At 40.9% G+C, this 26,485-nt stretch overlaps 1 protein-coding gene across 4 annotated transcripts in view; it reads left to right on the top strand.

Moving 5' to 3' along the window:
- The window catches only part of suco (SUN domain containing ossification factor), an 89,396-nt gene that overhangs the window by 47,720 nt on the left and 15,191 nt on the right, over positions 1-26,485 (top strand). Inside the window, exons 5-17 of one of the 4 annotated variants that reach the window (XM_061978217.2) lie at positions 1,310-1,450; positions 1,689-1,844; positions 5,378-5,490; positions 7,320-7,447; positions 10,155-10,222; positions 10,300-10,407; positions 10,734-10,839; positions 13,383-13,403; positions 13,646-13,701; positions 15,458-15,549; positions 18,827-18,892; positions 19,153-19,239; positions 19,991-20,078. In XM_061978217.2, coding sequence (XP_061834201.2) covers positions 1,310-1,450; positions 1,689-1,844; positions 5,378-5,490; positions 7,320-7,447; positions 10,155-10,222; positions 10,300-10,407; positions 10,734-10,839; positions 13,383-13,403; positions 13,646-13,701; positions 15,458-15,549; positions 18,827-18,892; positions 19,153-19,239; positions 19,991-20,078 — 1,230 coding nt within the window. Of the gene's footprint in view, positions 1-1,309; positions 1,451-1,688; positions 1,858-5,377; positions 5,491-7,319; positions 7,448-10,154; positions 10,223-10,299; positions 10,408-10,733; positions 10,840-13,382; positions 13,404-13,645; positions 13,702-15,457; positions 15,550-18,826; positions 18,893-19,152; positions 19,240-19,990; positions 20,079-26,485 lie in introns of all 4 variants that reach the window. The other 3 variants (XM_061978215.2, XM_061978219.2, XM_061978218.2) reach the window with 3 other exon arrangements.

Here is a 26,485-nt window from a genome sequence, read left to right as displayed (position 1 = left end):
TTTCTATTGGTTCTTGTTTGCAGTTCTCTTGACTCCACAGCATTGACAGGCTCACGATCTCAACCCTCTTTTGTTTGCTGGAAACACGAGAAAGAAGCACCTCCTTCTGACTCCTATTGAATTCTGATTGAACATTGTGTGCAGATTTCAGGCACATGCGCTATTTTTAATAAGATTTGCGTATTTGTAAGGGGGTGTGGCCTGGGCATGCCTATGCACGCAGACATCTGGGATCAATTCCACATTGAGATGTACAGAAACGTGCTTGGATTAATATGTGCGCACACTTTAACACTTAGGTGTCAAAATCAAGGCACGTGGGCGAGATCCGGCCCGTGAATGAATTATCTATGGCCCCCGGGATGATATTTGAGTAATATTAGAACCGGCCCACAGGCCACAGCCACCTGCTGCTGTTTTGCATGCACCAATACTCCATCAGTGTTGGCGCTAGGAATTTTCAGAATGGGGTCCCAGGGACCCCATCAAGTCATAAAAATGGGGTCCGACAGTAAATTTTTTGGGGTCCCACTTTTTTGTAACCGTTTTGAAAACAAAGTATAAATGTATTCATTATACTGTTACGTATAGCTCACATTCTATATTGTGATTTGGAAAAAGGTTGTCATAAAAAAAAAAAATACAAAAGAAAACACATTTGTATGCATATGTAAATGTATTCAGTTATAAACATTCATTCACTTTCTTCTTTCCTTCATGGATCTAAACTTTACTGCTGCCGGTATTTTTTTGTAAATTTTTATTGTAATATTTTCAGAATGTGTTTGTTCTATTTTTGGCCAAAGTAAGACAAAGAATGAATCTGAACTTTATTTTAAAATTTTTAATGCCATGATTTTAATAGTCCGGCCCGCGGGTGCACAGATTTTCCTCCATGCGGCCCATGAGCTAAAATGAGTTTTACACCCCTGCAGTTTAACACATCTGAATTTTATCTTGTGCATGCTGTTTTTTGTATTTAAACATGCCATTTTTTTAGTAAGAAATCCACACAACTCTTAATCCATGAGGCCCCTGGTCCTTCCTATATGAAGTCATTTTCCAAAAACGTGTTGCATAGTGTGTTGTAAACTCCTCACTCACTAATGGACATTCCTAATGGACATGGTGGACTTAAGAGATGATGAAAGGCATCTTCTGGGTGGCACCTTCAAGAAGGACGGCTGCCTTTCTCACGGAGGGCCATTACATTTCCACCTCCACTTCCCTTGTGTGCATCAGTTTGTCTGCCTCTTCCCCACATCTTGAGGAGATGTGGTAAACGCCATGTCCTTTCTTTCCCCCGTAGTGCAGTGCGGGTTGTCAGTTCAGGAGATGAGCCCCCAGCAGACAGCTTTGTCTTTGCTGAGCACTCTGACTCGCAATGCGGGGTCATTCCCGCCAAACTGGCAACCTGTGAAAACTCCCCTTTCGGCAGCCCTCTCTCCAGGTGAGTTTGCAAGCCCCCTCTTACGGCAGCGTAAATCCAAGCGCAAGTCGAGACTGGTATAATCAAGTCCGCTTTGCCTCCATCGACCGCTGACCTTCTTGTCCTTTCCCGTTTCACTTTTAATCAAGCCGCCATCTGCTTACTCATCACCGCAATGAATCTAACCTAATTGTTGCTACGTCATGGCACCATTACTCACGTGTGTCCTCCACCCTCCTGCCCTCACTTTCTGATGTAGAGAAGACAAGGCTGACACAGAGGACCAGCAGTCGGACCAGAACCAGGATTCGGGTCCAGAAGCAGTGGCTGAATCCACTGCAGGCCGTGAGGAACAGGAGCGGGAGGAGGAACAGGCTGACACGGAACCGGAGAACAACCTCCCAGCCTCGCAGCACCAAGAGCAGCAGGTCAGTCTGGTTTGAAAAATTAAAACAATTAAAATGTCAACAGCAGGCCTCAAATTTTTACTTTTTAATGTCAGGTCAAGTGTTGCCTTTATTTATTTATATATATATATATATATATATATATATATATATATATATATATATATATATATATATATATATATATATATACCTGGGGATAGGTTGATTGGCAACACTAAATTGGCCCTAGTGTGTGAATGTGAGTGTGAATGTTGTCTGTCTATCTGTGTTGGCCCTGCGATGAGGGGGCGACTTGTCCAGGGTGTACCCCGCCTTCCGCCCGATTGTAGCTGAGATAGGCTCCAGCGCCCCCCGTGACCCCGAAGGAAATAAGCGGTAGAAAATGGATGGATGGATATATATATATATATATATATATATATATATATATATATATATATATATATATATATATATATATATATGGCCTTAAGAGGTAACTGCACTTTTTGTCCATATGGATAAAAATAGTGTTCATGTATAAGATCTAGGGCTGCCAATTATGGCCAAAGTAATAATTAAAATTATTGTTATCAATATTGAAATCATGATTACTGATTTGTTGGGGTGTGAACGCATTACCATTAGAGATGTCCGATAATATTGGACTGCCGATATTATCGGCCGATAAATGCTTTAAAATGTAATATCGGAAATTATCGGTATCGGTTTCAAAAAGTAAAATGTATGACTTTTTTAAATGCCGCTGTGTACACGGACGTAGGGAGAAGTACAGAGCGCCATAAACCTTAAAGGCACTGCCTTTGCGTGCCGGTCCAATCACATAATATCTACGGCTTTTCACACACACAAGTGAATGCGGGCATACTTGGTCAACAGTTATACAGGTCACACTGAGGGTGGCCTTATAAACAACTTTAACACTGTTACAAATATGCGCCACACTGTGAACCCACACCAAACAAGAATGACATAAACATTTCGGGAGAACATCCGCACCGTAACACAACATAAACACCACAGAACAAATACCCAGAACCCCTTGCAGCACTAACTCTTCCAGGACGCTACAATATACACCCCCTGCTAGCCCCCCCCACCTCAACCCCGCGCCCCCAACCTCGCCCACCTCAACCTCCTCATGCTCTCTCAGGGAGAGCGTGTCCCAAATTCCAAGCTGCTGTTTTGAGGCATGTTAAAAAAAAAGCACTTTGTGACTTCAATAATAAATATGGCAGTGCCATGTTGGCATTTTTTTTCCATTGAGTTGATTTATTTTGGAAAACCTTGTTACATTGTTTAATGCATCCAGAGGGCATCACAACAAAATTAGGCATAATAATGTGTTAATTCCACGACTGTATATATCGGTATCGGTTGATATCGGAATCGGTAAATAAGAGTTGGATAATATCGGAATATTGGATATCGGCAAAAAAGCCATAATCGGACATCTCCAATTACCATCATGTCATTTGTAATGTCTGATAAAAAGGCTATAGATAAACATCAGACGTGCACACTGTGGCCATACCAGCAGCACATCCGTCTCAAACCTGACATAACAATTTAAATGTCTTACTAACTGTATAATCAAATGATAGCAGCCATTTCCTTTACAATATTTTCTAATATAAGTGATTTGGCCCTAAGTACAATGAAAATAACAAAAAATATGTTTTTTTATGAGCTATGTACTATTATTGTATGTCTGGGTGGTGGTCATATCGTCAGTTGCAAGCGAGAACAGTACTCTCGTATTATGTCATCACAGAAGTCTAATTACAATGAAAATAACAAAAAAATTGCAAGATTAGAGCGACCATATTTTGTAGCAGAACTCCAATCAACCGATTCATGACTTTCCAACCGGACATCGACCGATCCATACTAGATCCAGAGGCTCGCCAAACAAGGTATTCAAATCGGTTTTTGATTTGTGACGATTAAATTTTACACCCCTAGTCGTAGGCCTAAGTATTCGTTAAAAACAAGGCAGAGGTTTTATTTAACAAGTATATTTAATATTTTTGGCTACTGTAACAATGTATACACAGTTTAAACAGCAACACTGTTTGGATATAGGGAAATAAAACACTGTACTTTAATCAAGTGATTGTTTGGCATACCACTACATGGAGCCTGCGTACCAGTTTGAGAATCACTGATTTACACTTTAAAAATATGTTTTTAGCAACATATATGTCACTGCATGTCGCACATTGGTGGTGTTGTGTGCATGCCAATATTATATAAATTATGTAAATAATACTTTATCCTACATTGTTTTTGTGTGTTTCCTCACAGCCTGAAGCTGGCTGAATGCTTTACTAAATATCCAAATAACGACATTACAGTCCAAACGTTTGGACACACCTTCTCATTCAATGCGTTTTCTTTATTTTCATGACTATTTACATTGTAGATTGTCACTGAAGGCATCAAAACTATGAATGAACACATGTGGAGTTATGTACTTAACAAAAAAAAGTTGAAATAACTGAAAACATGTTTTATATTCTAGTTTCTTCAAAATAGCCACCCTTTGCTCTGATTACTGCTTTGCACACTCTTGGCATTCTCTCCATGAGCTTCAAGAGGTAGTCACCTGAAATGGTTTTCACTTCACATGTGTGCTTGAAGCTCATCTAGAGAATGCCAAGAGTGTGCATTGAATGAGGAAAAGGTGTGTCCAAACTTTTGGCCTGTACTGTACGTCTACCTCACTGTGACGTCACCAAGTAGCTAGACTGCAGAGCCAACCAAAAGTTTGTGCAAACAAATGCCAAAATGCGCAAACCTTGTGATGTAATGCTTTGATCTTGTTAACACTACAACCATTTATAACATTTATAGGACAGAAAAGATGAAAATCATTATAGGTCCACTTTAAATAAGGGACCTGTAATGCAGGACTGATTGTCTATGCATAAGTTCCAGTGCACATCTCTTCTTTCCAGTATGACATGAGAAGAGACGGGACAAATGCTGCTCTGTCGCAATGGAAAATGTGAGTGTCCTGGTCGACGTGAGCAGGTTGTGGAAAAGCGATGTTGTCGGCTTCCTGACCGCTGCACCGTGTGCTCTGAAGCTAATGTGTAGCAATAGGTTGCAAGACCCCTCGTGCAGCCACACGTGCTGGCTCTACAAATAATGCATCCTCCTCCTATTTGCTGCTGAATATCTAATGTGCCACGCTACGCTAACAGCGGGAAGTCCATGAATTTTGCACAAGGTTACGTGACCTGCTTTTTCCTAAAAAAAAGAGCCTTGATTATACCAATGTGGTTACATTTTTAGGCAAAAAGTCAGATTTATAAAGATGTAGGAGTCTGGACTATGGGTTATTAGAAGCCTCTGAGATCCGAACATCGAATTATGTAATAGATCTGAAGGATTTTTCACAGCTAAACGCACCTGAGTGTTGTGGTAGCTTCCTGGCAACTGAGCATGACCATCTAAGTGCACCCAGTTCACATTGCAGAGCAGTCAAATCCATAACAATGTTTGATTTGGAATATACATTATGCGTGTTTCAGGCAAGGCAGGCTGCTACTGGCAGAGAGTCGGATCCCTCGGTCCCCAGCAAAGACGACATCCCGACATTTGACGAGTGGAAAAAGCAAGTCATGGAGGTGGAGAAGGAGAAAAGTAAGATTATGCCTATGATGTTTTATTTTCTGGTCATTTACTGTTTGCAGGGGTGTAACGGTACATGTGTTTGTATTGAACCGTTTCGGTACGGGGGTTTCGGTTCGGTTCGGAGGTGTACCGAACGAGTTTCCACACGAACATATTAAGTAGCCGCCTCTGCTTCCTTCTGCCTCTGTCAGTACTCTACACAGCACCCAGCACTGTCCTACCCACACAACCATATGATTGGTTACAAACAGAGCGGTAACAGCCAATCAGCAGTGCGTATTCAGAGCGCATGTAGTCAGTGCTTAGCGTTTAGCAGGTAAGCATCAGGCAGCGGACTCTCCCCAAATTATAATAAACACCTCCCAGTCAACTACTACGGTAGTAACATCACTATGAGCCCGTTGACCTTCTAGAAATATAAAAGGCAGCTCAGCTCGCTCGCAGTCCTGGCTTAGCTTTTAGCGTAACGTTAGCTCATTTTGGTGTGTGTGTGTGTGTGTGTGTGTGTGTGTGTGTGTGTGTGTGTGTGTGTGTGTGTGTGTGTGTGTGTGTGTGTGTGTGTGTGTGTGTGTGTGTGTGTGTGTGTGTGTGTGTGTGTGTGTGTGTGTGTGTGTGTGTGTGTGTGTGTGTGTGTGTGTGTGTGTGTGTGTGTGTGTGTGTGTGTGTGTGTGTGTGTGTGTGTGTGTGTGTGTGTGTGTGTGTGTGAGATTTCACTTTACCTTTCTCTGTGTTGATTGAGCTGTGTTGAAGCAGCAAAAAAGGACATTATGTTAAATGAAGAGTTTCTGTCTCTGATAGTTGATATAATAATGTAACTGCGTCATTAAGCCTACATGAACTCCATGGTGTTCAGGGATGAATAGTCTCTCCTATTGCTATTGTACCATTTTTTCAGCTATAGTTACATTAGTAATGTAGCAGCCTAGTTTTGAATGGCATGGTCCCTGCTATCACATGTCGATAAAGATGTAACATTTACATAATAAAAATCAACTACAGGCTTCCCAAATGCTGTTTCAATTGACTTGAAACTGTTTAATGTTGCTGTTTCAATTGACTTGAAACTGTTTAATGTTGCGGGCAGCACGGTGGAAGAGGGGTTAGTGTGTCTGCCTCACATTACGAAGGTCCTGAGTAGTCGTGAGTTCAATCCCGGCCTCGGGATCTTTCTGTGTGGAGTTTGCATGTTCTCCCCGTGACTGCGTGAGTTCCCTCCGGGTACTCCGGCTTCCTCCCACCTCCAAAGACATGCACCTGGGGATAAGTTGATTGGCAACACTAAATGGTCCCTAGTGTGTGAATTTGAGTGTGAATCTTGTCTGTCTATCTGTGTTGGCCCTGCGATAAGGTGGCGACTTGTCCAGGGTGTACCCCGCCTTCCGCCCGATTGTAGCTCCAGCGCCCCCCGCGACCCCGAAGGGAATAAGCGGTAGAAAATGGATGGATGGATGTTTAATGTTGCACTTTTTATATGTAGAAGAAAAGTTTTGTCATTTTGTTTAATCTGAGCAACAACTTGAGGCAGTTTAATGTTGATTAACGTGGGCAGAATTATTATAGTGTTCCCAATGTTAAAAGGATAAAGTCATTGTTTACAAATTTGGTAAATAAATAACCAAAAAAAGGATATTTTGTTGTACCGAAAATGAACCGAACCGTGACCTTTAAACCGAGGTATGTACCGAACCGAAATGTTTGTGTACCGTTACACCCCCAACTGTTTGTTTTTTTTAGGTTGCATGTGTCTTTCTGCCCCTCTGCGCGCAATGTGCAGCAGTCAGCGACGCATGCCTTTTTAAAAGTGTTGCATAACAATAATGTCCTTTCCTGCCTTGCAGGTCAGAGTCTCCATACGGCCACCAGCGGCAGCACCCAGTCAGTGAAGAAGGTCCAGAAAAACTTCAAGAATAATTACGCCTCGGTGGAGTGCGGCGCTAAGATACTGTCTGCAAACAACGAGGCCAAGGTTGGTAACTGCTGGCACACAATTGAATTTGCTCATATTAGTGCGGATTTGGCTTTGGTGACTATTAACTGCTTATCTGATACCAACATGGACAAAATAACATACTTACCCGTGGTACTATAAAACATGTTTTTGTATAAAAATGTATGTACAGAGGATTTGGATTTACGAACCTAATTGATTCTTGAACAGTGTTTGTAAATAGAAATGTTCAAATATTTAAGTAAAGTTCTTCATAAGAAACAAAGTAAACATTAATAATGGGTTCTAGCCTCGACAAAAGTCTGTATTTTAGTAAAAGTTTGTACACTTTGAACATAATATAAAGCTCTATAAAGTCCTGCATATCAAACAAACATAAGCGGATTAAGGATCAACTTTCTATTTAATAACAAGTTCAAAACAACTACTACTATCTGAATTGTCCATCTTCCTGTGGGCATGCACACTGTTATTAGCCCGGTGGTGCACCACAGTTTGAAATCACAAAACTCCTTACCTTTAAAGGGGAACTGCACTTTTTTGGGGAATTTTGCCTGTAGATCACAATCCTTATGAGACAAGACAAAATGTTTTGGGGTTTTTTGCATTCTAATTTGTAACAATCGGCTCATTCGAGGTGGCTAGCAATGCGGCTAATGGGAGCAATCCATTCTGCCCCTTAATCACATTGAAAATACATCGAAAAACTGCCAACAATACTTCATTTATGTTCCGTAACCTGTATAATAACCAGGCTGTAGCGACATTGTTATTGTAAGACTGAACACTGAGGAGACATTTTTTTCCGGTTTAGTTGGGTGAGCACTACATTTATGTCTGCATAGCTTGCCTCCAAGTTCCACATTTGGAGCGTCAAAACACACCGACCTCAGCTTCCGTCTGCTCCAACGTCTCAGCCTCTGTTTGTGCTCGTTTCTATAAGCAGCAGTTCATCCTCCGTATATTCAGCTTCAAAAAGATAAGGTTGTGAATCCTCATTTGTCCAAAAATAGTCTTCTTCATTGTCTGTTACCAAGTCTGTCATGATTAGAACACACACATGCGTTTGTTTCCGGAAGTAGGAACACATTTGTTGCCGGAAGTTGGAAGTGCGCTGCTATGGAAATGGAAATAAATGCACTGAGAAAAAAAGTTAAAGTAGTGCATAAAATGACCAAAATACGGTAAACATTGAACATACCGTATTTTTCGGAGTGTAAGTCGCACTGGAGTATAAGTCGCATTTTTTGGGGACATTTATTTGATAAAACCCGACACCAAGAATAGACATTTGAAAGGCAATTTAAAATAAATAAAGAATAGTGAACAACAGGCTGAATAAGTGTATGTTATATGAGGCATAAATAACCAACTGGTATGTTAACGTAACATATTATGGTAAGAGTCATTCAAATAACTATAACATATAGAACACGCTATACGTTTACCAAACAATCTGTCACTTCTAATCGCTAAATCCCATGAAATCTTATACGTCTAGTCCCTTACGTGAATGAGCTAAATAATATTATTTGATATTTTACGGTAATGTGTTAATAATTTCACACATAAGTCGCTCCTGAGTATAAGTCGCACCCCCGGCCAAACTATGAAAAAAAACTGCGACTTATAGTCCGAAAAATACGGTATTACATATTGTTATGAACGTGTCTTACTACATTATGTATATATACTTGCGGTGTGTATATGGAACATTGATTGAGGGTTTTAAATTTGTTTTAGAGGGCTTTGAAAGCTACAATGGTGACTACCATTAGCCGCATCTCTCAAGCGTTTATTGTCTATAGAATCCTAAAAAAAAAAAAAAAAGACATGTTCTTGTCTCTCATAATGATTGTGAACAGCAGGCAAAATTCCCAAAAAAGTGCCATTCCCCTTTCACAGCCAAGTTGCTACAATGATTAGGGATAATAAAACTAAGATCCACTTTACCTTTTTGGTTAATCTTCTTGGTGTATAGCTGAAAGGTGGGAGATGGTGCGGGCATTGTCGACAACGCTGTGGATACTACTATATTTTTTAAACCACACATCACTTGTCCACTGCTTTTGCTTTACTCATATTGAGGTAGAAAAACTGGAAAAATGCTATAAAAAGGTAGAACGTTTGTACACCGAGACAAGGTTCGTACAACAAAGTAAATTTTATTCGGTCCGTGGTCTGTAAATTGAAACATTTTTATAATCAGGGTTTTGTAAATTGAGGTTCTACTATACTGCCATTAGTAGAACAAGTACGATTTTAGGTTAGGCTTCATTATAGTTGCTGGATGCGTGGTCTAAACCATTAGCATTAACGTCCTAATGATGTTTTAGTTTTTTTTAAGTAGTAGCTGTATTTGAAGTATGTTGAGTGGTCACCATATAGCTCATTTTTCCAGCTCTGCGTGCGCTTTAAAATGTCCGCTGCGCTACTCAGTTGTTATTGTTAGATTTTCTTTTTTATATCACCATTAATTCTGACTCAGCAGATTGCTCCTTACCGCTATTGCAGCATTGATTCTGTTTCTGCTGTGTTGTGCAATATGCTTGATCAGAAATGACGGTGTGGTCAAAGAGCGCTACGTTTAGCTTTCTACTTTCTCATGAAATCCAAATCATTATAAATCTATTATTGTCTGCCTCCAAAGCCTCCTGTCCTCTTTGCGACTTTAATTAGAGCATTTACTGTAACTCTGCGTTTGTTTTTGGTGGTCTTCCTACAGAGCACTTCCGCTATTCTCATGGAGAACATGGATCTTTACATGCTGAATCCCTGCAGCAACAAAATCTGGTGAGTGACCGTGCAAAAGGGTTTCTTCCGTGTGATGAGTTTGCCCTTGAAATGTACGTCTGTGCATCTCTGTGCAGGTTTGTGATCGAGCTCTGTGAGCGCATACAAGTCAAACAGCTGGACATTGCAAACTTTGAGCTCTTCTCATCCACGCCTAAGGACTTTGTTGTTTCCCTCAGTGACAGGTCCACTACACAATTATTTCACTTTGAATATGACAATGTTGGTGTTGTTGCTAAAAGTGCACTTTGTTTTCCGTGACTGGTACATGACGTCTGCATGTAATTAATGTATTGTGCTTCTTTATTTCAATGTTTTATGCCGTTAATCATAGAATATGTAAAAGCCCACTATAATAAAATTGAGAGCTTCAGATTTTTTTCCAGTACTTCATATATTGCACACTGTGGCATGTAAGGACCGCCCTTTAGTCACACCTAGCACTGTGTGGCATTTAGCACCTGTGCTTAGCACGCGACTGACCCCACTCTGCCACTCGCTGTATTCGCAGGTATCCCACCAACAAGTGGGTGAAGCTGGGGACTTTCCATGCCCGCGACGAGCGCATCATCCAGAGTTTTCCACTGGATGAGCAGCTTTATGCTAAATATGTGAAGGTACGCCCTGTTTGTCTTATGTAAAAGTACACTCGTGCGAGCTACCATTTAGCCATTCTGGGCTGTAGTTGCTGGAACTAAACACACACTTGCATTCATAGGCTGGCTTTAAAGCTCAGGAGACCCTCTTATGACTGCATGGTAATTGAACGCTTTGTGTAAATCAACCCTGTGATCGACTGAATGAAGAAATGTCTTTGTTAAGGATTGTTATACTGTCTTTCCCTTCCTGACATTTTATGTATCAGCTAAAAGGTCAGATATTCCCTTAAAACGCTTACTTTCCTTTAACAGGATTAGGGCTGCAGCTAACGATTATTTTTCTATCGATTAATCTATAGATTATTTTTTTCGATTAATCGGTTAATCTATAGATTATTTTTTTCGATTAATCTATAGATTATTTTTCCTTTTACCGATTTTTTTTTTAATTTAAAATGAAGAGGAAAAAATAAATGTAGGCCAGTTTTTTCAAAAGGCATGGCTTTTATTTACAAAAAAAAAAGTATGGCCACTCAGTCAACATTGACAACAACATGACAAAATATTCTGTAACAATGTAAACATTTAAAACTTTTAACATTTAACAAAATTAAAAGTAGCTTATTTGCTTTTTAATGTGCAAATATAAAAGTAAACATCCAGTGCAAATCTTAATATTCTGGAATAGTATAAGCATTTCAAAAGTAAAAGTATTGCTTATTTTGCTTTAAAATGTGCAAAAATAAAGATAAACATCCAATACAAAAAAGTGCAAAACGGAAATATTCTGTAACAAGTGTAAACATTTCAACAAAAGTAAAAGTATTGCTTATTTGCTAAAATGTGCAAAAATAAAGCTAAACATCCAATACAAAAAAGTGTACAGTGTAAACATTTCAACAAAAGTAAAAGTATTGCTTATTTTGCTTAATAACACAACAATGATAGTATGATTAAAGTGAAAGTTAATTGTTGGTTTGTACATAGTATATGTAACTGTTAATGTTGTAAAAGGTATTTGCACAACTAATTAACGTTAGCGTTTGTGACACGTCTTGTGCCGTGGGGTTCTTTCAGGACCGACAGACTGAACGCCAGACGGCTTTGCCAGGTTTACAATCTTTTAATTTTACACAGTCTTTTCTCTTCCAACTGCGCGGATCGCGCACCTGGGCACGATTGCGGCGTCGCTCCCGGCGCGCCTCGCCTCGCCGCTCGCTCGCCGCCGCCGCCTCTCCACAGCGTTAAAGAGGAGCGCGTCTTTGTAAACACTGAACAGGCACGCCAAACGCGCCTCTCAGAGCGAAACGGTGCTTTAGTTTATGAATTTACAACGCAGATACAAATGACACATTCATGTTTTTGTGTAATAATGACAACGTATACGCACGCGGACGATTGACTTGTTGATGGTGATGGCAAGAACGCTGTCGGGGGTTTTCTTTTCAAATGTTCGTTCATAGCCGTTGTGCTGCTATGATAGGCCATTTCCGCTCGACACAGTGTGCATACAACAACGTTATTAGGCCGTTTATTGAAATACTCCCACACTTTTGACGACTTTTGGCATGCTTTTTTCCCCTCGCTCGCATCGTCTGCTTTGCGCTCCGCCATGACAGTAGTGTGACGTAAATATGCGACGCGACGACGCACAAAAACGGCGTCGACGTATTTACGTAACCGATGACGTCGACTACGTCGACGCGTCGTTTCAGCCTTAAACAGGATTAGACATGCCAGAACACAATGCAAATAAAGCACATCATTCATTTAGTTCTTTTTTCATAATTTATCATTTTTCCAACTGAATCATAGTGAGTGCAGATTAATTGTTCAATATAATCCAGGGGTGTCAAATGTACGGATACGGCCCGCAAGAGCAGTTTGCTGAATATAATAATGAGCTGCATTTTTTAAATGAAAAAAAGCTGTTCTAAAGGTGTCCATTGGATGTGGCAATAGCAATTCAAGTGTTACCCATGTCACACATGATAGTGTTTCAAGATGAACTGTCAGCTGACTTTAAGTGCTATCTGAATTGGCTGCCGCTACTCCAATCGGTGCAGGCAATTAGCTGCTCCTGTTTTGGCGACAGTATCGACGCTCAATAGCTTCTTTCATTATAAATGATCAACTCAACCGATAGAATAACAAAAAGGTAAGATCCAAAGACTTAAGTCAACTTGACAATCATCTTATTAGTTAGCGTGCATGCAGTGCTTGCAATTGGTTGAATGCACAATGAGCACCCTGAACTCCATTGTAAAAATGTGTGTTTCTACATTTGTTGTTTGTTTATTTTATTTAATACTAAAAGTGGGGTTTAACTTCACCTCCGCATGGCAGCATGCGGATGAAAACAATAAGTACCGGTATCTTTTTTAAATTCATTATCATGGTACTGAATTACTACCGGCATACCGTACAACCCTAGTCTATGCCAAACCTTTCAGACTGAGAAGATGCTTCAAGCTCGATGCTTGACACTTATTTTGTTAAATTCTTCATCTGATTTTCTTTCTCCCTCCTTTTGTCCTGCTGTCTTGCTCTCTTTGCCTCAGATGTTCATCAAGTACATAAAGGTTAGCATTCTTCTCTGTGTGTCACAAGACTGTGTCGTTATCTAACACTTCAACAGGGGAGGACATGTCATAAATGCATGTGAAGGATATCTTAATAAGCTGAAACATATTTAACATATGATTGTTGGATTTTCATTATTTCATTCTGTGTTTGCTGGTTTGACGTGTTTAAATGGGGCATACACTCACCCATTTATTCTAACTCAGATCTAATATGTTCAACTTTTTGTTTGTGCTTGCAGGTTGAGCTGCTTTCCCACTATGGGTCGGAACACTTCTGTCCCCTGAGTCTTTTCAGGTAAGACAGCAGAGCATGCTAGCAATATTGCTTTACTGGAATTTGCAGAGCCCTTTATGGTTCCATCGACACCCCCCATAGTTTGTTTTGAAGGACAGGCTTAATCACTGCATTTACCTATAAGCCTTCCCCGAGGCACCCTTGTTGCCAAGTTGTTGCCTCCCTTGTGTTTTAATCTAAAAACTATTCCAACCCCCGTTAGATTTTTGTCAAACGACAAAACATTGTTTTAAAGTAAAACTGCTTTTTTTTGAGGAATTTTGCACATCATTCATTATCCCTATGTGATACAAGAACACGTCTTTCTCTTTTGCGAGCGTTAAAATGGTAAAAACCACTCGCAATAGGCGACTAACAAACGCTCCCTTTACTTGTATATTAACCAAGCTATAGCAACAATGGTATTATGACAGCTAACGCAGCGGAACTACTTTTAGTAACACAGCGCCTTGCTCACAGAGAGGCAGGCTTGCTTCTGTATCGTCTCTTGAGTTTGAAAAAGTTCATGCAAAATGATAAATCATGTCTCACATCTGTATAGTGGAAGGTTGTGGTCATTAGCCGAGATGTCAGTCAACTTCGAAATTCAACTTGGACCCAAATACATCGCTAGGAAGATGCTGCAAGGTTCTGGATCCTTATTTGTCGGAAAGTACTCGGATACTTCTCTTTGGCTTTCACAAAGTCTGCTATGATTAGTGGTAGTTGTTTTTTGATGGAAGTAGTATATGTTGCTGTGCGCCCAGGAAGGAAGTTCCAGTAATGCTTAATAGGCTCAAAAAACTGTCAACATTACATGTTTTAATGAGTGTTACATTACATGCATACTAGGCTGCACCATCAATCCACATACCGGTATATGTTTTTACTGCAATTATCAATCGCAAGAGGCTGAGGTTTTTTTGATTTTGGTGGACAGTGGAAGCAAACATAGGTGTTGTATACGTGAACCCAAATGTCTTAAAAGTACATTATTGCATATTGTTATGTATGGCAACTTGAGACAAGAATATGTTGATTGGCAGCTTAAAAGTATCATGACTTCCTTCACTCATTATTTACAGTTAACAGTTTTATGCATTCAAATTAATTAAATCTAAATATCGCCATTTTTGGCCAAAAAAATTACAATTAGGATTCTTCCTAAAATTGTGCAGCCTAATACATACTTACAGCATTTATTGAAAATGTTGAATGTTTTTTTAGGGCTAGGTCGGCAATATCGGTCAATCCCTATTAACTGTATTGTTAGATGCCTCTTGCTATCAGTTTTTCCACTATTTAGAATGCACTACAAAGGTTGTAAATGATAGGCAAAAGCAAAAGTCCCTCAAATTGTTCCCCTTGTTGACTTACCGTGTAGAAGATGCTATTTCCATTTTATTTGTATTTTTCACATGTTTTGTGTTCAGTATTCAGTCCATTCTTGTCCAGGGTTGAAATGTTAAATAAAATGACCTAAGCTGGAAAAAAAAAATTCAGTAACATATAAGTACAACTTATGTTCTGTCTTTTGTGTTTTTTCCAGTCAAAATGTTCAGACAAAATCCTTTTAACTCAAAATGTTGCCAATTTTTGTATGTTAAGTGATCGACCTCCAACATACTGTATGTGATCAATGGCAGAGTGATACTTTGTATTGACGTTCCCCCAAAGGATTTCCTCATTTACGCATGTGTTGTAACAACGACCCTTCACCTCTTTCCTCTGTCGGCACTCTTGTGGACATCAACAAGCATGTGTGTATTTTGTGTAGGGTGTTTGGAACCAGTATGGAGGAGGAATATGATGAGGCAGACTCCCAGGACCCGTCTGAAAGGCTGGAGTACTTAGTAGATGAAGACTATGGTAAGATGATCATCCAAGCCCATGAGAAGCAATACATCAAGCATTTTATTTTATATTGTCAAGGCACAATACTAGAAGGTAATAAACTCGCTTCGAGAGCATTATAGATTTACTATCCAATGAAAATGATTCAAGACAGTCTTTATTGTGTAAATTGCTGGCAACACAAGTGAGTATCAAGATAATTGTTGCCTAAAGTTAGGTGGTGGTAGTGGGGGTGCAGTTCAATGAAGTGAAACAGGAACTCCAACATGCCGAAAATGCATGATCCCTTCTAGTGCAGTTTTGCAACATGATGAAGTTCAAACACACCTCAAAAATGGCAGCTGCCTTGCTGAGGAAGCTGAAGGTGATGAGTGGGCCTGTGAGGCATCCTTATGGAAAGACGAAGCAGAAGGAATGAGTGCAAGAAAGGAAGGAAAGAGTGCAAGTAAGGATGGAAGGAAGGAAAGTGCAAAGATGCCGCACAAGGAAAGGAAAGCTGGGGTGGAAGAAAAAAGCACAAAGGAGCAAGCGTGAGGAAGGGAGGATCCGCGAAGGAGTGAGCGCGAGGAAGGCTCGAAGGAGCGAGCACAAGGAAGGAAGGATGGATGGTGTGCAAGGAAGTAATGACGGCGCAGAATAAGGAAGCCACGAAGGAGCGAGCGCGAGGAAAGGAGCTCTTGTGAGGGAGGAAGACACGAAAGAGCGAGCGCGAGAAATGCATAAAGAAACGAGCGCGATGAAAGAAGAGCTTGTGTGAGGAAGGAAGGTACGTAGGAGCGAGCATGAGAAAGGCATGAAGGGGTGAGCATGAGAAAGGAGCGAGCGCGAGTAAGGCCCGATGAGCGAGCGCGAGTAAGGCCCGAAGGAGCGAGCGCGAGTAAGGCCCGAAGGAGCGAGCGCGAGTAAGGCCCGAAGGAGCGAGCGCGAGTAAGGCCCGAAGGAGCGAGCGCGAGTAAGGCCCGAAGGAGCGAGCGCGAGTAAGGCCCGAAGGAGCGAGCGCGAGTAAGGCCCGAAGGAGCGAGCGCGAGTAGGGCCCGAAGGAGCGAGCGCGAGTAGGGCCCGAAGGAGCGAGCTCGAGTAGGGCCCGAAGGAGCGAGCTCGAGTAGGGCCCGAAGGAGCGAGCTCGAGTAGGGCCCGAAGGAGCGAGCTCGAGTAGGGCCCGAAGGAGCGAGCTCGAGTAGGGCCCGAAGGAGCGAGCTCGAGTAGGGCCCGAAGGAGCGAGCTCGAGTAGGGCCCGAAGGAGCGAGCGCGAGTAGGGCCCGAAGGAGCGAGCGCGAGTAGGGCCCGAAGGAGCGAGCTCGAGTAGGGCCCGAAGGAGCGAGCGCGAGTAGGGCCCGAAGGAGCGAGCGCGAGTAGGGCCCGAAGGAGCGAGCGCGAGTAGGGCCCGAAGGAGCGAGCGCGAGTAGGGCCCGAAGGAGCGAGCGCGAGTAGGGCCCGAAGGAGCGAGCGCGAGTAGGGCCCGAAGGAGCGAGCGCGAGTAAGGCCCGAAGGAGCGAGCGCGAGTAAGGCCCGAAGGAGCGAGCGCGAGTAAGGCCCGAAGGAGCGAGCGCGAGTACGGCCCGAAGGAGCGAGCTCGAGTACGGCCCGAAGGAGCGAGCTCGAGTAGGGCCCGAAGGAGCGAGCTCGAGTAGGGCCCGAAGGAGCGAGCTCGAGTAGGGCCCGAAGGAGCGAGCTCGAGTAGGGCCCGAAGGAGCGAGCTCGAGTAGGGCCCGAAGGAGCGAGCTCGAGTAGGGCCCGAAGGAGCGAGCTCGAGTAGGGCCCGAAGGAGCGAGCGCGAGTAGGGCCCGAAGGAGCGAGCGCGAGTAGGGCCCGAAGGAGCGAGCTCGAGTACGGCCCGAAGGAGCGAGCTCGAGTACGGCCCGAAGGAGCGAGCTCGAGTAGGGCCCGAAGGAGCGAGCTCGAGTAGGGCCCGAAGGAGCGAGCTCGAGTAGGGCCCGAAGGAGCGAGCTCGAGTAGGGCCCGAAAGAGCGAGCTCGAGTAGGGCCCGAAGGAGCGAGCTCGAGTAGGGCCCGAAGGAGCGAGCTCGAGTAGGGCCCGAAGGAGCGAGCTCGAGTAGGGCCCGAAGGAGCGAGCGCGAGTAGGGCCCGAAGGAGCGAGCTCGAGTAGGGCCCGAAGGAGCGAGCTCGAGTAGGGCCCGAAGGAGCGAGCTCGAGTAGGGCCCGAAGGAGCGAGCTCGAGTAGGGCCCGAAGGAGCGAGCTCGAGTAGGGCCCGAAGGAGCGAGCGCGAGTAGGGCCCGAAGGAGCGAGCGCGAGTAGGGCCCGAAGGAGCGAGCGCGAGTAGGGCCCGAAGGAGCGAGCGCGAGTAGGGCCCGAAGGAGCGAGCGCGAGTAGGGCCCGAAGGAGCGAGCTCGAGTAGGGCCCGAAGGAGCGAGCGCGAGTAGGGCCCGAAGGAGCGAGCGCGAGTAAGGCTGGAAAGAAAAGAAAGCTGGCGTGGAAGGAAAAATCACGAAGGAGTGAGCATGAGGAAGGCACGAGCCACGAAGGTGCGAGCACAAGGAAGGAAGGATGGATGGTGAGCAAGGAAGAATAAGGAAGCCACAAAAGAGCGAGCACGATGAAAGAAGAGCTTGTGTGAGGAAGGAAGGTACATAGGAGCGAGCATGAGAAAGGAGCGCGCGCGGGTAAGGCTGGAAGGCGCGAACGCGAGAAATGCATTAAGGAGCGAGCGCGAGGAAAGAAGGAGCTTGTGTGAGGCAGAAGGGTGTGAATTTGAGGAAGTAAGGAGGGAGTGCATTGAGGAAGTAAGGAGGGAGTGCATTAAGGAAGCCACAAAGGAGCAAGTGCAAGGATGACACCAAGGTGCGAGTGCGAGGAAGGAAAGAAGGCATGAGCACTAGGAAGGAAGGAGCTTGTGTGGGGAAGGAAGGCGCGAGGAAGTAAGGACGAAGTGCATTAAGGAAGCCACGAAGGAGCGAGTGCGAGAATGGCACGAAGGAGCAAGCGCATTAAGGAAGACACAAAGGTGCAAGCGTAAGGAAGGAAGGTGTGAGCGCAAGGAAGAAAGGAAGAATCGCAAGGTGTCTACCATCCTCCAGCTGCACCACAGTCATGTCCTGGTTAAAGAATGGAAGATAAATCCAAAACTGACATGTGCAGCTCTGCTCAATTTCACAGTAAATATTCCCATCAGGAGACAATTTGGACCTGCTCAGTGTACTTACTTGTGTTGCCATATATTGAGACAATAATGGCTGCGTTTTCAACTGTACGCTGACTACTTCGAAGCATGTTAAGGTGTAGCAAGTAGCCAAAAACAAATACTTAAAATACTGTACTGTTTTTAACCCCTTAGACTATCCACCAGGCTACCAGCCATCAGAAGATAAGGCTTCGAAAAACCTGCTTGGCTCCGCGACAAGTGAGTAGCCACCCAACTAAAAGCGTTAAGAAAGTCAGTGGGGGTTCCACAAGCAAACATCAGCATTTTTACACGCTCCATAGATAGTCATGTCCTTCAGGCTCAGGGTTGAATGTTTCCACTGTGCTTTCACCTTCTTGGCTTTGCTGATAGTGTACACATTTACTGGGGGGGTGGGATATACCCATTTTAGCAGCAGTTCACAAAAAGCAGAGGAATGTTTATTGTGTAAAAAAAAAATTCACGCTGTTTGTTTTTAGATGCCATCCTCAACATGGTGAACAACATTGCTGCTAATGTGCTGGGTGGTAAACCTGAACTGCAGGAAGAGGGAGCAGAGGCTGAAGGTACGTACTTGTTATTGCTTTACATCCTGTCTCTATAGGACCTCAGTTTCCTCTCGTTAATAACCGCTGACTTCCAACTTTAAAGCCGTTCAGGGTATAAATAAAAAGTATCATAGTGGGCTCCACAAATCTAAAATAAAAACGGATCATTTTTGACTTAACTAGCTGTCATTTCACAATGGGACTTCCCATCCTATGAATTGACTTTTTTCTGACTTGTGCTTTATTACAAGCTTGACTGTACTTCAGAGTCAGCGATCATGCCACGTTTTAGACTTTTTGATGGCTTATTTTATCTTTCTGTTCGTTTCTATTAAATTGTTCTTCAAATCTAGTCTTGATAGAACGTCTTAGAAAAGTAGCTCATACCGGATGTTGCTTCGGTGTTATTACTATAACCCGAGGTAATAAATTATTCTTAGGATGCCTCAATGTGTGCATAGTTTTAAAGCAAACTACATACTTTATATTTATCAATGCAAACAAGGGTTTGTACAAACTTTCAGCTCCTTCTGCCTCTGTAGCTGTTGGCTCTGTTAACTGCTCAGGGTGAGGTGGCTTCGAACTGGATCAGACTGGTTTTCAGTATCTCCCGGGCTTGTGAGCCAGGAACTGCCAGAAAGAGGGTCTCTGTTCTCCACTCTGCTACCTCCTCTTTCCCATATTCCTGGAGCTAATACACTGCCCCTTTTTAAAAAAAACTTTATTTCGATTTAGTTTTGTTGACTTTGTGTTTTTGCTTCAATCTCAGGTAACGTGACAGCAGAGGTGGCGACAGACCCAGAGGGGAGCTTAAAGGTTACGCTGATGCCAGCTGAAATCCCCGGAGACTCTTCCACGTAAGTCCCCTTTACGCACTGTGAAGCATTCTAAATATTGTGTATTTATACTTTCCACCAAGCATTGCTGTCCAAATAACTTAAAACCCTTCCATTAGGATAGTAACCGAACCACAGTGGCAATCAAATACTAGCTTAGACTGTTGCATTAGTCTCTCATTACTTTCTCCATGCCCTCATTCTCCTCTTGGATAAAATGTCTGCTTACCAGTTAGCTTTCAGCCAGGAGACCGTTGTTTCTTAGACACTGTTGCAGTGGAATTCTACCATGACAAACTGAACTGTAACGTACCACTTAATAGAAGATGGTCCATTTTTTACATTTTGTCAACCAACCTCTGATATGTTATGTTAGAAACATTTAAAAGCAAATGTTTGGTAACCTTACATTACACTTATTTGCCCTGTTTTTTGTTTTTGGCTGGGTTTCTAAAGATTTATTTTCCAAATATTTAAACTTTTCAAAATGGGATTAATGCAGTATTTGTACTTCTGATTTTGATTGTACTATTGACTTTATTTCCATCATATGTTGACTTAACTGTTGTAGTATTATACCTTTCCCCCCAACATAATGTTAAAAAAATGTATATATTTTTTTTAATGACTCAATTGTAGTAATTAGAGATGTCCGATAATATCGGACTGACGATATTATCGGCCGATGTATGCTTTAAAATTTAATATCGGAAATTATTGGTATCAGTTTCAAAAAGTAAAATTTATGACTTTTTAAAACGCCGCTGTACGGAGTGGTACACGGATGTAGGGAGAAGTACACAGTTGCGTCTCCCAGTCATACTTGCCAACCCTCCCGAAAATCTCCCGGGGCAACCGTTCTCCAGAATTTCTCCCGATTTTCAACCAGACGACAATATTGGGGGCGTGCCTTAAAGGCACTGCCTTTGCGTGCCGGCTCAATCACATAATATCTACGACTTTTCACACACACAAGTGAATGCAATTCATACTTGGTCAACAGCCATACAGGTCACACTGAGGGTGGCCGTATAAACAACCAACCCCGCCTACCTCAACCTCCTCATGCCCTCTCAGGGAGAGCATGTCCCAAATTCCAAGCTGCTGTTTTGAGGCATGTTAAAAAAAATTATGCACTTTGTGACTTGAATAATAAATATGGCAGTGCCATGTTGGCATTTTTTTCCATAACTTGAGTTAATTTATTTTGGAAAACCTTGTTACATTGTTTAATGCATCCAGCGGGGCATCACAACAATATTAGGCATAATAATGTGTTAATTCCACGACTGTATACATCGGTATCGGTTGATATCGGAATCGGTAATTAAGAGTTGGACAATATCGGAATATCGGCAAAAAAGCCCTTATCAGACATCTCTGGTAGTAATATAACTTTTTCCCCAACATAATGTTCCAATAATTACACCTTTTATTTTTTTCCGAAAGTGTCAAATGTAATAAAATATCTTTTTTGGGTTCTAAAATGTTTCTATGTCCTGAATAACACCAGGTAAGTTATTATATACATCCCTTGTATTTGAACCTAATTAGGGTCAATGAGAAAGGACGCAAAAGAAAAAGGCTCCTATTCTGCTACCGGAGTTTTTGTTAAATCTGAAGATTTTGACCTCTGATTTGTGATCACAGTCACAGGAGAGTCACCTGGCATCTTCGATCTGATATTGGTCAGTTGAGAGGCACAGAAACGCTGAAATAAGGCGAGTTGGAAGAGCCGTTAGCCTCAAGCCAACGGCGCCTTGCCGCAGTTCAAAGCGGTTGCCTGGCAACCAAAAGCTACGGCGAGTTTACAGCTGTTTTAAAGTGATTCCGACGTCGCAGAGTGATATAAGTTGACAGGCTGACACCCAAAATTGATCTCTGAACGGCGCAAGGTACGAAATTGTTGAAAAAACAAGTGAAAAGTACCGCAAGTTGCTAAAGAAGTAACTGCCGCTAAGACATAAGAGGCACTGACGTCATCGACTGCCGCGATGAAAAAAGGTAAAGGAAAGACTGAACAAGATTTGAGGCTGGACACAGGACATGATGGGATGCAAGAATGGATACAAAAAATACTCCATGATTTTAAAGAAGAAATGAAAGAAGAATGGAAGTACATGATGGAGGGATGGAAAGAAGAAATGAAAGAAATGAAAGAAGAACACAGACAAGATGTGAAAAGTCTGCAGCAATGTATAGAAAGTCTGCAATCTCACAAAACCATCAGAAATAATGAAGCCACTGAAATGGGCAAACAAATAAAGATGCTTCAAGAAGACAACAACATGCTGAAGAATATCATAGATGGAATGGATCAGGATAAACGGATGAATGATATCATCGTGACAGGGCACCGAATTAAACCAAGATCCTATGCGAAAGCTGTGAATAATGAAGGTGAACCAGATGAAATGGATATGGTCTCAGCAGAACAGCAAGTGGTCAACTTTCTGCAATCAAAAGAAATTGAAATTGACATTAATACCATCGAAACATGCATCCCACTGAACGGAAGAAACAACAACGCCACTCCAGTCGTGCTCGTGAAACTTGTAAACAGAAAATCTAAAATGGCATTGCTGAGACAGGGAAAGAAGCTGAAGGGAACAAATGTGTACATGAATGAGCATCTCACAAAACGTAATGCTGGAATTGCCAAGAAAGCACGCGACTTGAGAAAGCAGGGAAAAATCCAGGGAACTTGGAGCGCCAACTGTAAAATCTACATCAAGCTGAATGGAGGTCCAGAAGCAAGAGTACTTGCTGTCCAAGACATCAAGGACCTGGACAATTTTTAAAGTTTACACAGCTTCCACAACAACGATGATAATGAACTCTGACAGAAAACAAGCACCTAAATTCAGCATCAACACTACTATGTTCCAAGGAACGACTAAACAAGAGGACCTAGATTCAGGATTGCATCCACCTACACTTATAGAGATTATTGAAACAACATCAAAGATTGTTGAACAAGAAAACATGGAACTAAAAAATTTCTGCAACAAAGATCATAAAAATCAGGATTTGGAAAATGATATAGATCCAGATACAAATTTTTTCTCCCACTTCAGTAATAATTGTTTTTATTATACGGATGATCAATATAACAGCAACATTAAATGTGATAACAAATTGTCAATTATTCATTTTAATAGCAGAAGCTTGTATGCAAACTACAACAATATTAAGAACTTTTTGGAACACATCAACGAACCCTTCAAAGTGATTGCTGTCACGGAAACATGGATTGATGATAAAAAAGGAATAGATTTTGATCTGGATGGATATGAACTAAACTACATCAACAGAAACAACAAAAATGGAGGCGGAGTAGCTGTGTACGTGATGAAGAACCTGAACTACAAAGTGGTAAAACACATGTCAATTGCTATAGATAATATTTTAGAATGTATAACAATTGAAATATGTCAGGAAAAAAGCAAAAACATATTCATCAGTTGTATATATAGATCACCTAAGTCAAGTATAGAAACATTTGAAGAATGGATCAAGGCTACTTACATGGACAATGGGCAAAGAATAATTTTCCTATGTGGTGACTTTAATATTGACTTATTGAACCCTAACAAGCAAAAGTCTATTGATGACTTCATTGATACAATGTACAGCATCAGTTTATATCCTAAAATCACAAAGCCAAGCAGAATTACAGGACACTGTGCCACGCTTATTGATAATATTTTTACCAATGATTTTGATAATAACACTACAAGTGGTCTACTTATAACCGATGTTAGTGATCATCTGCCAGTTTTTACAATATATGATGGAAACTACAAGAAGAATATGGAAGACAAAAGGACATTTCGAAGACTGTGCACAGAGAAGAGGATGATTGCTTTCAAAATTGAGCTACAAAAGCAAGATTGGGACAATGTGTACAATGAAAATGAGGTTGATGAAGCATATGAACATTTCTTAAACAAGTTCATAATACTTTATAACAAACATTGTCCATGGATACAACTCAGTAATAAGCAGAGAAAGAATAATCAACCATGGATGACAAAAGGATTAAAAAATGCTTGTAAGAAGAAGAATACACTATATAGGAAATTTATAGCACAAAGAACTACAGAGGCAGAAATTAAGTACAAAAAGTATAAAAACAAGTTAACATACATACTACGATTATGTAGAAAAGAATATTACAGTGAATTATTGGACAAGAACAAAACTAATATGAGAGCAACATGGGGCATCCTCAATAGCATTATTAAAAATGGCACTAAGAGGGACTACCCTCAATACTTCTTAGACGGAAATAAAAAAAATGACAACATAAAGGAAGTAGTTGAAAGCTTCAATAATTATTTTGTAAATATTGGACCAAAATTGGAAGAAAGGATTCCAGACCCAGTTTCAATTGAGGACTATAATGATACCATAGAGCGAAATCCCAACTCCATGTTCCTCAGTAATGTGACACAGGAGGAAATAGTTACAATCGTGAAAAAATGTAAATCCAAGACTTCAACTGATTGTAATGAAATTGATATGGAAACGATAAAAAAGGTTATTGAAGAGATCTCAGGACCATTAATGTATATTAGTAACCTATCATTTCAAACAGGTACATTTCCAAACAAAATGAAAATAGCTAAAGTTGCACCAATTTACAAGACTGGCGACAAACATCAATTTACAAAATATAGACCTGTTTCCTTACTTCCACAATTTTCTAAAATCATTGAAAAACTGTTCAATAACAGATTAGAGAGTTTCATAAATAAAAATAGAATACTCGAAGAAAATCAATATGGATACAGAGCTAATGTTTCAACTTCGATGGCTTTAATTGAAATTACAGAAGAAATTACCAATGCTATAGATAATAAAAAATGTGCGGCAGCAGTTTTTATGGATCTAACTAAAGCATTTGACACAATTAATCACAATATTTTAATCAAAAAACTAGAACGATATGGCATCAGAGGGTTAGTCTTAAACTGGATAAGAAGTTATCTAATGAACAGGAAACAATACGTGAAGGTAGGCGAACACACCTCTACAACGCTAAATATATCCTGTGGTGTACCTCAGGGATCAATACTAGGACCTAAATTATTCAATCTATATATAAATGACATTTGTAAAGTTACAAAAGATTTAAAGTTAGTATTATTTGCGGATGATACAACAGCGTTTTGTTCAGGAGAGAACACACAGAAGATACTACAAATAATAACAGAAGAAATTAACAAATTAAAAAGATGGTTTGACAAAAACAGACTATCGTTGAATCTCAGTAAAACTAAAATAATGCTATTTGGTAACAGTAGAAGAGAAAGTCAAACACAAATACAAATAGACGGAATAGAAATTGAAAGAGTAAATAAAACCAAATTTCTAGGTATGATTGATGATAAATTGAACTGGAAATCTCACGTAAAAAATATACAACATAAAGTAGCAAGAAACACGTCAATAATGAATAAAGCAAAACATGTTCTAGACAAAAAATCACTTCATATTCTCTACTGCTCACTAGTGTTACCATATCTGAGTTATTGTGCAGAAATATGGGGAAATAATTACAAAAGTACACTTCATTCATTAACGGTGTTACAAAAAAGATCAGTTAGAATAATACATAATGTTGGATATAGAGAACACACAAATCCTTTATTTATTGAATCAAAGATTCTGAAATTCTACGACATAGTGAATTTGCAAACAGCTAAAATTATACACAAAGCAAACTATAACCTGCTACCCAAGAATATACAACAATTCTTCTCAAAAAAAGAGGAGAAATATAATCTTAGAGAGAAATGTAATTTAAAACATTTGTATGCACGTACAACACTTAAGACCTTCAGTATATCAGTATGTGGAATTAAATTATGGAATGGATTAAGCAAAGCAATCAAACAATGTACTAATATGATCCACTTCAAGAAACTCTTCAAACTTAAAGTGTTTACAAAGTACAAAGAAGAAGAACCATGATAAACATTCTGAATTTATTTAACTCATCCATTCTTTCATTCTTTCACTCACAAAATAATCTTACTTATCTCAACATATGAAATGTAACTTACTTCACCAATTATTATTTATTTACTTATTTTATTGTGATTACTTATGGAGTATATTGTGAATAAATTGAGAACAGGAAGTGAACAAAAGTTTTAGCAACTGTCATGTAAAAGAAAAGGGGTAGGATTAAATAAGCTTTGCTTCTTTCTACTCCTTTTCGAACATGTTGAAAAGAGAAACTGGAGATTGTGATGTATCATGTTGTATACTTGCATGTTCGAAATAAACTCAAACTCAAACTCAAATTATTGTAATATAACATTTTCCCCAACATAATGTTCCAATAATTGCAACTTAGATTTTTTTCGAAAATTGCAATTTTATTAAAACGTTTTCTTCTGGCCTCTAAAATGTTTTTT

This window comes from Nerophis lumbriciformis, linkage group LG18 (genome assembly GCF_033978685.3).
Source record: "Nerophis lumbriciformis linkage group LG18, RoL_Nlum_v2.1, whole genome shotgun sequence".
NCBI lineage: Eukaryota > Metazoa > Chordata > Actinopteri > Syngnathiformes > Syngnathidae > Nerophis > Nerophis lumbriciformis.
Note: the sequence above shows the minus strand (reverse complement) of the source record. Positions and strands in the feature narration are given on the sequence as shown.